General features: G+C 40.2%; 1 protein-coding gene across 1 annotated transcript in view; it reads right to left on the bottom strand.

Annotated features, from left to right (window-relative positions):
• The window catches only part of LOC135466759 (DNA-dependent protein kinase catalytic subunit-like), an 84,754-nt gene that overhangs the window by 20,712 nt on the left and 50,869 nt on the right, over window positions 1-13,173 (bottom strand). The window contains exons 59-69 of the mRNA XM_064744429.1: window positions 12,487-12,576; window positions 7,188-7,398; window positions 6,792-6,963; window positions 6,307-6,537; window positions 5,459-5,574; window positions 5,109-5,240; window positions 4,651-4,830; window positions 4,175-4,262; window positions 2,781-2,910; window positions 1,883-2,021; window positions 659-736 (exon numbers count right to left, since the gene is read on the bottom strand). Of these exons, the coding sequence (XP_064600499.1) occupies window positions 659-736; window positions 1,883-2,021; window positions 2,781-2,910; window positions 4,175-4,262; window positions 4,651-4,830; window positions 5,109-5,240; window positions 5,459-5,574; window positions 6,307-6,537; window positions 6,792-6,963; window positions 7,188-7,398; window positions 12,487-12,576 (1,567 nt within the window). The remainder of the gene's footprint in view (window positions 1-658; window positions 737-1,882; window positions 2,022-2,780; window positions 2,911-4,174; window positions 4,263-4,650; window positions 4,831-5,108; window positions 5,241-5,458; window positions 5,575-6,306; window positions 6,538-6,791; window positions 6,964-7,187; window positions 7,399-12,486; window positions 12,577-13,173) is intronic.

Genomic DNA, 13,173 nt, shown 5'->3' with positions numbered 1-13,173 from the left:
ACTCGGAAAACCTTATTATGCTACAGATGCTTTAACAGGGATGTACACATGCAGAAATCTGAACACCTCCTAATATAATATGAGTCAGAATTCCAGTTTTGAAGGAAGGGCGTGATTAATTTTAACCTTACGTATGGATAATCAGCTAATGTTTAGGAGCATATTTTTCCTTAAAAAACTTCTACATTCTGCCAAAATGTTTGTTTTTTGTCTCAACTGTGTTGGTAGTTGAAGCAGCCATTTTGTTGATGTGATTCAAAATGGAGCACTCTAAAGTGATGTCATGCTTGAGACTCAGTAACTGAGATATGTGTATTCCAATACTCAAGCATGACATCATCAAATACTTCATGGTTAAATCACTAGAGGTGAAATTCCATCAAGGCAAAATATGGGATGTACATGTACCAATTTACCCAAACAGTATCATTTGAAGTATCCCATGTTCACATGGACATGACTATAGACTGTTCATGTATGTACTTTACATCTACTGTCTTACAGAAGAGGGAGCTAATTATGACTTTATCTGTGGACATTTTTTTTCTTGCATTAGGGTAAGTTTCTGTAAAAAGACACTGAATAACCTGGCATTCCTTGTCATGAATTCAATGTGGAGTGTAAATCCTGAACATGACGGTTGAACAGTTAGACTGACCTGTATCTGGCAGTCGTCCCACAAATCAATTTCTGCCTGGAGAGGGTTGCCGTCTGGCCACTTCTCTTCTGAAAGTGCCTTCAGAAGAAGTCATTTGTACACATTTGAAATCACATATGTTAAATGTGTCTTCAGCTCAAGCTCATCAACACTGGCTACATACGTGAATGATCTGGGACTAACCCCAGGTATGATACACAACCTCAGTTCAAGCTCATCCACTCTGGCTACATATGTGTATGATCTGGGATTAACCCCAGGTATGATACACAACCTCACCTTAAGCTCATCTACTCTGGCTACATACGTGTATGATCTGGGACCAACCCCAGGTATGATACACAACCTCACCTTAAGCTCATCCACTCTGGCTACATAGTGTATGATCTGGGATTAACCCCAGGTATGATACACAACCTCACCTTAAGCTCATCTACTCTGGCTACATACGTGTATGATCTGGGATTAACCCCAGGTATGATACACAACCTCACCTTAAGCTCATCAACACTGGCTACATAGTGTATGATCTGGGATTAACCCCAGGTATCATACACAACCTCACCTTAAGCTCATCAACACTGGCTACATACATGTATGATCTGGGATTAACCCCAGGTATGATACACAACCTCAGCTTAAGCTCATCAACACTGGCTACATACGTGTATGATCTGGGATTAACCCCAGGTATGATACACAACCTCAGCTTAAGGTCATCAACACTGGCTACATACGTGTATGATCTGGGATTAACACCAGGTATGATACACAACCTTCTCTTAATAGATGTTCAACTGCTCTTAATGTGTAGAATTTCACTGCATCCGTGCTGATAGTGATATCCCTTGGCAACGTTGTCACTTCATGGCACAGTAGGGCCAATTTTAACATGGTGTCGTATATAGAAAATAGAGAACTAATGAATCAACATCAGATTAATGTTCAGAATTACTTTCTTGGGCCGATTTGGGTATTGAGTATTGAAATAAAAATAATATTCTATTGGTAGTTATACCCTTAAACTCAAATCGGTATGTTAAAAGATAGGCAAGTAGCCTTCCCCTGATGTAAAGCAGCAAAGTCATTCTGCAATGGGACATCAAACTTTTGTCGTAAGGATGTAACTCGGAGTCTGCATATTTAAACTTAACTGTTTTATCCTTTACACGTGCATTAACCAACGTTAAGAACCATATACTTATACAAGCAAATGTGGCGTACCCCGTCATAGAGTTTGTAAGCCTGAGCATAATCTCCCCTGGCCTCGGACTCCAGGGCCCGATGTGTCACCTCCTTGGTGTTTACTTTACCACTGAATATCCCCCGTAACACATCATACTCATCCACAGATTTGTATAGTCTAAAACCAAAGTGAAAGATATAAGAAAAAAAAAAAGACAAATAATTTATACACAACAGCAAAGTTTGTTACACATCTTCATATATATAGAAGAATCTTAGCTGTCATAGGTCTTTGCTGATTCTAATTTTAGACCAATCATATTTCATCAATTGTCATCTCCTCACTGAAAATTCGAATCTGCTACTTCCTGTTTTGAGTGTGGGCTGATCCAATTTGAATATTTGAGAACAGTAAAGTATTTAAGGAAACTGGAAAAATCAACAGCCACACAATAGCTGTTCTCATCTAACATTTAGAGTCAGACTAAATCATCTGACTGATTTTAGACTGAATTTTGAACATGATCCCAATGATACTAAAAAGCAGAATGTCCACACCACTATATATATAATTTTGACACCATTTCTACAATTATATTTCAAAAAGTTAAGAATCTGCACCAAATACTTGTACATCTTTACATATACATGTAGTTCTAGGGTACATGTACTTTTACCAGTACCGGTATTCCTAAATGACAATTTATTTATTTGATCTGAGTTTTACCCTATACTCAAGAATACTTCATTTATATGATGACGGCCAGCATTATGCCCTCACACAGGCGAACAGAGGAAGCCAACATGAGCTGGACTATTATAGTGTTGTTATTATGCTGTATTAGCATGCTATCCACTAGGCCATGGAGGCCCTGTTATAATATGACACTATTCAACAACCTCCATTGTACATATAAATGTGAAATGAAAAGCTGACCTGGCCAGTTCAAGCCACATGGAGACATCCTGGGACACAGACGTACTGCTACTGGCCAGCTTTGCTCTCTTATTACTCCTGGGTTCATCATTATCCTGGGATAACAGCTGACCCTCCAACACTACAATACCTATAATTACAACATCAACATACATGTACGTCCTGGGATAACAGTTGACCCCCCCACCAGACACTACAATACCTGTAATTACAACATCAACATACATGTATGCCCAGGGATAACAGCTGACCCACCAACACCACAATACCTGTAATTACAACATCAACATACAGGTACACCCTGGGATAACAGCTGACATTCCAACACCAAAATACCTGTAATTACAACATCAACATACAAGTACATCCTGGGATAACAGCTGACATTCCAATGCCAAAATACCTGTAATTACAACATCAACATACAGGTACGTCCTGGGATAACAGCTGACATTCCAACACTACAATACCTGTAATTACAACATCAACATAGATGTACGTCCTGGGATAACATCTGACACTCCCACACTACAATACCTGTAATTACAACATCAACATAGATGTACGTCTTGGGATAACATCTGACACTCCAACACTACAATACCTGTAATTACAACATCAACATAGATGTACGTCCTGGGATAACATCTGACACTCAAACACTACAATACCTGTAATTACAACATCAACATAGATGTACGTCCTGAGATAACATCTGACACTCCCACACTACAATACCTGTATTTACAACATCAACATACATGTACATCCTGGGATAACAGCTAACACCCCAAACACTACAATACCTATAATTACAACATCAACATACATGTACGTCCTTGGATAACAGCTGACCCACCAACACTACAATACCTGTAATTACAACATCAACATACAGGTACATCCTGGGATAATAGCTGACATTCCAACACCAAAATACCTGTAATTACAACATCAACATACAGGTACATCCTGGGATAATAGCTGACATTCCAACACTACAATACCTGTAATTACAACATCAACATACATGTACATCCTGGGATAACATCTGACACTCCCACACTACAATACCTGTAATTACAACATCAACATAGATGTACGTCCTGGGATAACAGCTGACACTCCCACACTACAATACCTGTAATTATAACATCACCATACATGCGCGCGTAGCCAGGACATGATGTGGAAACTAACTGCAGCTGTACACTTACACAGGAGATATGCAACTTCTTTGTATCAAGCTAGTATGTCTGGTTTGTTAAATAGGCCAACCTACTGAAGTTACACTTCTGAGAATCTTTGGATCCACTCTTAAGATTTAGACATACTTCTTTTGCTGTATGCTTTACCAGCATAAGGGGAATGTTTTTGTCCCCTTCCCCACCTACCTAATGGCTGGAGATGACTGGTGATGGTGCAGGTCCCGACAGACCCTGGGTCAATAAACAGCTTCTTCTGCAGGTGATGGGCTATGTCCTGACAGGAAAATAATGGAAATTATCAGCAAGAGATGCAAATATTACTGTGACCACATGTACATAGACATTCCAGAGCAAAACTGGGAAGTTATGGCAAAACTGTTCGTCATACATGTACTGTTGCAGAATCACCAGTAATTTGAAACCAAGAACTGATCACTGTGGACAAGATGAATGGAGAGATAATTCTGTATGGATGAAATTACCAGCAGAGGGATGAATGAAGGGTAATGATGTGTGGATGGACTCACCAGTATAGAGAAGAATGAAGGGTAATACTGTGTGGATGGACTCACCAGTATAGAGAAGAATGAAGGGTAATACTGTGTGGATGAACTCACCAGTATAGAGAGGAATGAAGGGTAATGCTGCGTGGAAGGACTCACCAGTATAGAGGAGATGAATGGAGCGTAATACTGTGTTGATAAAGTCATCATTGTTTCCAAACTATGGTTTATCTGTCCCACTGTCTCTGTCACCTCTCTATCTGTCTTTACAGTATCCATCTCAGCAAATATCGCTCTAAACAGTGAACTGAACAACAGCTTTGCTACCGCACTGTTCCTCTGAAACAGGAAGCAAATGACCGCAGACATTCTGACATTATCGTGATTCATAACCATACCTTTCAATAGCTGATTTACTTTTAAACTCCATCATATGATCATATCACTGGAATAATGCTGAAAATGGCATCACACCAGAATCAAATGCTTATTTATCTCACTCAAGTACACACATGTATTGTAATAAATGAAATGACATATACAAACAATTTTCTTTCTTAAAGACTGATTGAGACAAGACACCTTTTTAGTGACCGAATATCTGTTGTGGAACTCACCTGAGCGACAGCCTGCAGCGGAGCAATCAGGTCAGAGTGTTTGATCTGTATGTCAGGTAGATCTCCTATCCTATACTTCCTGTACATGGTCACTTGATGTTCCCGACGAGCTAGCTGCTCTTTCTTGGCCTCCTGATAAAGCAGTCACAAAGGAACAATGCTTGCACATACAATGGGACATTATCATCCATCTTGCTACAGTAATACTATACAAAGACAGTGGCAGACCTCAATGCCACTGTTTTACCTAACACTATAAGAGCACATATGTATTGTACTGAGTATCCTAAAGATAACAAATACTATTTCGTGATGTACATGGACAACCTCGTATAAACGATGATACAAACCTCCCTCATTTTGTTCAGTCTGGTTTGACGCTTCATGAAGAAAACTCTCTTGGCTTCATTGTCTTTCATAAACCGCCTCTTCAGACGAATGATTTCACTCTCTCCTTTGCTAGCCTCTGGAAGAGACCAGGAAGAAATCTTTACCTGGAAATCTCTTCGGTATTTCTGTGTTATGGTATCATGCGTAATCAATCCTGTGTGTTGAATACGATACACTTAAGACTTAACTGATAAGAACATGGATATGGAATGCGTCTGCCCCGAAGTCAGAAGACCCCAGGATCAAACCCGGGTGGGCTCATACATGGACTTTAAACATGGTGCTGCTGCCTTGCTTGGTGAGAGGAAACATGACTGGTTAGCCCGGTGACAGTATAAAGTTACTGGGTGGTGTGTCATGTCTGGTGCCTTCAGCATGATACTTCAGTGGCAGCAGCACTTTCACGGCATGGACTCCCCCTGCCACAAGAAGACACAGTATATGCATGCACATAATGACTCCTTTTCATCATATAACTGAAAAATAGTTATGTACGGCATTATTTATTTATTTGATCGGTGTTTTACACCGTACTCAAGAATATTTCACTAATACAACGGCGGCCAGCATTATGGTGGTTGGAAACAGGGCCCGGGCGAAACCCATGACCATCCGCAGGTTGCTGGGAGACCTTCCCACTTACGACCAGAGAGGAAGCCAGCATGAGCTGAACTTGAACTCACAGCGACTGTATTGGTGAGAGGCTCCTGGGTCACAACGCTGCGCTAGCGCTCTAACCAACAGAGCCACAGAGCCCCCAGTAGAACATTAAACCCTAGGCATACACATATACTTAAGATTCAGTTACCATCTGAGTTCCCAGCTGCTGTCTTCACTATTTTCTTTCTTTCCTGACCAAAATTTGAACCCTTGACCTTGGCAAACTTCCCTCTCCTATCAGAAGACTTGGTGCTCTCCATACTGCCAATCTTAAACATGAGAGAACTAGCAGAGTCTGACGCTGATATGGACGGGGTTTCTGCATACGTTTCTAGACTGCTCCCAGTTAGCCAGTTGAATGGTGCCTTGCTGTTCCCTCCTGAAGCACAAGCAGGAAAACATTCAAACAGGTGGTGAAAATCAAAAATTCTTCAGCCTTAGGATTTTCTTTATACATTGAAAAAGTACCTTACACAAAAACTACTCTCAATCTTATATCCTGAATACATGTATCACTACAATTAACATTTAAACAAATACAGTCAGCCTGCTGCCTTCTTTTATTTTCCACAAGGACCAATTTACAGACTATGGTTGCAATAGGAATGTTTAAAGCTGTACAACAAGTTTTACCCATATCCTGTGTTGGGGTGAACTGCTGAGCATCCAAGGTCGCCCTAACCCCATCAATGGTGTCTCCGACAGTTGCAGACTGCATACTATGAGACTGGGATGCCTGTGTCTCCGCAAACAGGGGTGTCATGGCTGCATGGCGCTGTCTCCAGGAAGACTGTATACTCATATCCTAAGAAGTCAACCAAAGCTTCTTAATTCTCTCAGCCCAATAGCTTTGGAATCTTAAAACAGTTATTTTTTAAACTCTTTACCTGAGACACAATGTTATTTGATTGCTTGATTTATTCAATTATTTTACTTTAGTGTAATGCAACAATGTACAACATTTTATCACTACAATCTGCTCTACTGGTGATAAAAGAATTTTGAACTGTTCATCTAGAATAAATTTACCTCAAACTTGCATTCTGATAGAGGGTGTTCAAAAACCTCCCTGTGGAAGTCGGGGCTCTTAGAGGTCATCTCCATGAGGAGATTGGTGGCGTAACCAAGGTACTGACTCTCTGTGGCAGGAGTGTACATTGCCTCTAGCATAGCAACCAGCCGGTCCAGTGTGTTACCTGGTAACCGGGTCTCACTGGTCCAGAAATTCTGTAGCTGAAGTCTGTGTTACACATGTATAAGAAAACGGGCTTTGTTTAAGTATTACTGTAAACATGTATATGTATAATAACAAGTTTTCTCTATACATACATCTGATCTATACACTGCTACTCAAATTAGTCTGTAACTTACAACCATAATGGTTGAAGGATTTCACTACGTGGGTCACTCCAGGATTCTCTATACATACATCTGATCTATACACTGCTACTCAAATCAGTCTGTTACTTACAACCGTAATGGTTGAAGGATTCCACTCAGTGGGTCACTCCAGGATTCTCTATACATACATCTGATCTATACACTGCCACTCAAATTAGTCTGTAACTTACAACTGTAATGGTTGAAGGATTTCACTACATGGGTCAGACCAGGATTCTCTATACATACATCTGATCTATACACTGCCACTCAAGTTAGTCTGTAACTTACAACTGTAATGGTTGAAGGATTTCACTACATGGGTCAGACCAGGATTCTCTATACATACATCTGATCTATACACTGCCACTCAAAGTAGTCTGTAACTTACAACTGTAATGGTTGAAGGATTTCACTACGTGGGTCAGACCAGGATTCTCTATACATACATCTGATCTATACACTGCTACTCAAATTAGTCTGTAACTTACAACTGTAATGGTTGAAGGATTTCACTACGTGGGTCAGACCAGGATTCTCTATACATACATCTGATCTATACACTGCTACTCAAAGTAGTCTGTAACTTACAACTGTAATGGTTGAAGGATTTCACTACGTGGGTCAGACCAGGATTCTCTATACATACATCTGATCTATACACTGCTACTCAAAGTAGTCTGTAACTTACAACTGTAATGGTTGAAGGATTTCACTACATGGGTCAGACCAGGATTCTCTATACATGCATCTGATCTATACACTGCCACTCAAATTAGTCTGCAACTTACAACTGTAATGGTTGAAGGATTTCACTACGTGGGTCAGACCAGGATTCTCTATACATACATCTGATCTATACACTGCTACTCAAATTAGTCTGTAACTTACAACTGTAATGGTTGAAGGATTTCACCACGTGGGTCAGACCAGGATTCTCTATACATACATCTGATCTATACACTGCTACTCAAATCAGTCTGTAACTTACAACTGTAATGGTTGAAGGATTTCACCACGTGGGTCAGACCAGGATTCTCTATACATACATCTGATCTATACACTGCTACTCAAATCAGTCTGTAACTTACAACTGTAATGGTTGAAGGATTTCATTATGTGGGTCACTCCAGGATTCTCTATACATACATCTGATCTATACACTGCTACTCAAATTAGTCTGTAACTTACAACTGTAATGGTTGAAGGATTTCACTACGTGGGTCACTCCAGGATTCTCTATACATACATCTGATCTATACACTGCTACTCAAATCAGTCTGTAACTTACAACTGTAATGGTTGAAGGATTTCACTACGTGGGTCAGACCAGGATTCTCTATACATACATCTGATCTATACACTGCCACTCAAAGTAGTCTGTAACTTACAACTGTAATGGTTGAAGGATTTCACTACGTGGGTCAGACCAGGATTCTCTATACATACATCTGATCTATACACTGCCACTCAAATTAGTCTGTAACTTACAACCGTAATGGCTGAAGGATTTCACTATGTGGGTCAGACCAGGATTCTCTATACATACATCTGATCTATACACTGCCACTCAAATTAGTCTGTAACTTACAACTGTAATGGTTGAAGGATTTCACTACATGGGTCAGACCAGGATTCTCTATACATACATCTGATCTATACACTGCTACTCAAATTAGTCTGTAACTTACAACTGTAATGGTTGAAGGATTTCACTACATGGGTCAGACCAGGATTCTCTATACATACACCTGATCTATACACTGCTACTCAAATTAGTCTGCAACTTACAACTGTAATGGTTGAAGGATTTCACTACATGGGTCAGACCAGAATTCTCTATACATACATCTGATCTATACACTGCTACTCAAATTAGTCTGCAACTTACAACTGTAATGGTTGAAGGATTTCACTACGTGGGTCAGACCAGGATTCTCTATACATACATCTGATCTATACACTGCCACTCAAATTAGTCTGTAACTTACAACTGTAATGGTTGAAGGATTTCACTACGTGGGTCAGACCAGGATTCTCTATACATACATCTGATCTATACACTGCTACTCAAAGTAGTCTGTAACTTACAACTGTAATGGTTGAAGGATTTCACCATGTGGGTCAGACCAGGATTCTCTATACATACATCTGATCTATACACTGCTACTCAAATTAGTCTGCAACTTACAACTGTAATGGTTGAAGGATTTCACTACGTGGGTCAGACCAGGATTCTCTATACATACATCTGATCTATACACTGCTACTCAAATTAGTCTGTAACTTACAACTGTAATGGCTGAAGGATTTCACTCAGTGGGTCACTCCAGGATTCTTTATACATACATCTGATCTATACACTGCCACTCAAATTAGTCTGTAACTTACAACTGTAATGGTTGAAGGATTTCACTACGTGGGTCAGACCAGAATTCTCTATACATACATCTGATCTATACACTGCTACTCAAATTAGTCTGTAACTTACAACTGTAATGGTTGAAGGATTTCACTCAGTGGGTCACTCCAGGATTCTCTATACATACATCTGATCTATACACTGCCACTCAAAGTAGTCTGTAACTTACAACTGTAATGGTTGAAGGATTTCACTACATGGGTCAGACCAGGATTCTCTATACATACATCTGATCTATACACTGCCACTCAAATTAGTCTGTAACTTACAACTGTAATGGTTGAAGGATTTCACCACGTGGGTCAGACCAGGATTCTCTATACATACATCTGATCTATACACTGCTACTCAAATCAGTCTGTAACTTACAACTGTAATGGTTGAAGGATTTCACTACGTGGGTCAGACCAGGATTCTCTATACATACATCTGATCTATACACTGCCACTCAAAGTAGTCTGTAACTTACAACTGTAATGGTTGAAGGATTTCACTACGTGGGTCAGACCAGGATTCTCTATACATACATCTGATCTATACACTGCCACTCAAATTAGTCTGTAACTTACAACCGTAATGGCTGAAGGATTTCACTATGTGGGTCAGACCAGGATTCTCTATACATACATCTGATCTATACACTGCCACTCAAAGTAGTCTGTAACTTACAACTGTAATGGTTGAAGGATTTCACTACATGGGTCAGACCAGGATTCTCTATACATACATCTGATCTATACACTGCTACTCAAATTAGTCTGCAACTTACAACTGTAATGGTTGAAGGATTTCACTACATGGGTCAGACCAGGATTCTCTATACATACATCTGATCTATACACTGCTACTCAAATTAGTCTGCAACTTACAACTGTAATGGTTGAAGGATTTCACTACATGGGTCAGACCAGGATTCTCTATACATACATCTGATCTATACACTGCTACTCAAATTAGTCTGCAACTTACAACTGTAATGGTTGAAGGATTTCACTACGTGGGTCAGACCAGGATTCTCTATACATACATCTGATCTATACACTGCCACTCAAATTAGTCTGTAACTTACAACTGTAATGGTTGAAGGATTTCACTACGTGGGTCAGACCAGGATTCTCTATACATACATCTGATCTATACACTGCTACTCAAATTAGTCTGTAACTTACAACTGTAATGGTTGAAGGATTTCACTACATGGGTCAGACCAGGATTCTCTATACATACATCTGATCTATACACTGCTACTCAAATTAGTCTGCAACTTACAACTGTAATGGTTGAAGGATTTCACTACGTGGGTCAGACCAGGATTCTCTATACATACATCTGATCTATACACTGCTACTCAAATTAGTCTGTAACTTACAACTGTAATGGCTGAAGGATTTCACTCAGTGGGTCACTCCAGGATTCTTTATACATACATCTGATCTATACACTGCCACTCAAATTAGTCTGTAACTTACAACTGTAATGGTTGAAGGATTTCACTACATGGGTCAGACCAGAATTCTCTATACATACATCTGATCTATACACTGCTACTCAAATTAGTCTGTAACTTACAACTGTAATGGTTGAAGGATTTCACTCAGTGGGTCACTCCAGGATTCTCTATACATACATCTGATCTATACACTGCCACTCAAAGTAGTCTGTAACTTACAACTGTAATGGTTGAAGGATTTCACTACGTGGGTCAGACCAGGATTCTCTATACATACATCTGATCTATACACTGCCACTCAAATTAGTCTGTAACTTACAACTATAATTGTTGAAGGATTTCACTACGTGGGTCAGACCAGGATTCTCTATACATACATCTGATCTATACACTGCTACTCAAATTAGTCTGTAACTTACAACTGTAATGGTTGAAGGATTTCACTACGTGGGTCAGACCAGGATTCTTTATACATACATCTGATCTATACACTGCTACTCAAAGTAGTCTGTAACTTACAACTGTAATGGTTGAAGGAGTCAGAGCAACCGAAGTCCAGCGCTCCACCAACTGGGTTCAAGGGAAATTCTCACTAGCTACTCCCTACTTAAATCTTTTCCCTCTTCCAAGCCCACAGGCCCAGAAACCCACACTTCTTGGAACCTGTTTGGTCACGGCACCAGTGTAATGGTTGATGGATTTCACTACGTGGGTCACACCAGGATTTGAACTTTGTTCTCAGCGGCCAAGTCCAGTGCTCTACCAACTCATGAACTGAGCTAAAAAGAAATTCCCACTAGCTACTGGTAGTATAAGCACTGGAACGCTGCTCCTGTTCCACAATGTTACCATCAAGGCCATCAAAATATCAGATCAGAAAATAAATGAAACAATATGCACCTAAAGCAGGAAATCTATGTAAAAATGGGGTAGACAGATACCTTAACAGACATCAATTTGTTTATGTACACTTAATGTACATATACGGCATCAAAGATCATAAATAACTCAGTACTGAATATCACTCAGGGTTACCAAGGTAAATGTAGACATATACCAGCGTTCGGTCGTCTCACCTGCAGTGCTCATCCTCGTCAGCCAGTCCCCGCAACAGGCACTCCTTAGTCTGACCCATGATCTGGTGACTCTCTGGGGTGTCATCCTCTCTGTAATCAAGCACAGGTGGGTAGGAATAATCATTCATAGGTGGGTAAAGATAAACCAGTCATCAACACCACCAGCAGGCCTAGTACTAACTTATCGTCTGTCATCAGCGACAAGTACACAGGTAAGCACATTGAGTATCAAGTGTTTTGGAACCTCAAGTTACTCCTGTCACATGAACAATCGCACAGCGAATAGCCAGATAATGTCATCAGGCTTAGTGTGTTGATCATCCAAATACACAAGAACGGCCGTAGGAAGGTCTGTCAGCCACATACACAAGAACAGCCTAAGTGGGAAGGTCTGTCAGCCACATACACAAGAACGGCCTACGTGGGAAGGTCTGTCAGCTGCCTGCTGGTGGTCATGGGACTCCCCCTGGTTTCACTCGGTTTCCTCCCATCAAAATGTTGGCAGTCGTCATATAGGTGAAATGTTCTTGAGTAGGGCATTAAACACCATCAAATAAATAGATAAATAAATACACAGGATTATGTTATTTCAAACTCTTAAGTGGCACACCTGGCTGACCAATACATCTGGCTGACCTGTTTTTGATTGGTCAACCTGGTTTTCATAAGTGACAGTTCAGAAAGGTC

This window comes from Liolophura sinensis, chromosome 1 (genome assembly GCF_032854445.1).
Source record: "Liolophura sinensis isolate JHLJ2023 chromosome 1, CUHK_Ljap_v2, whole genome shotgun sequence".
Taxonomy (NCBI): Eukaryota; Metazoa; Mollusca; class Polyplacophora; order Chitonida; family Chitonidae; genus Liolophura; species Liolophura sinensis.
The sequence above is the reverse complement of the archived record's forward strand: the minus strand, read 5'-3'. Positions and strand labels throughout refer to the sequence as shown.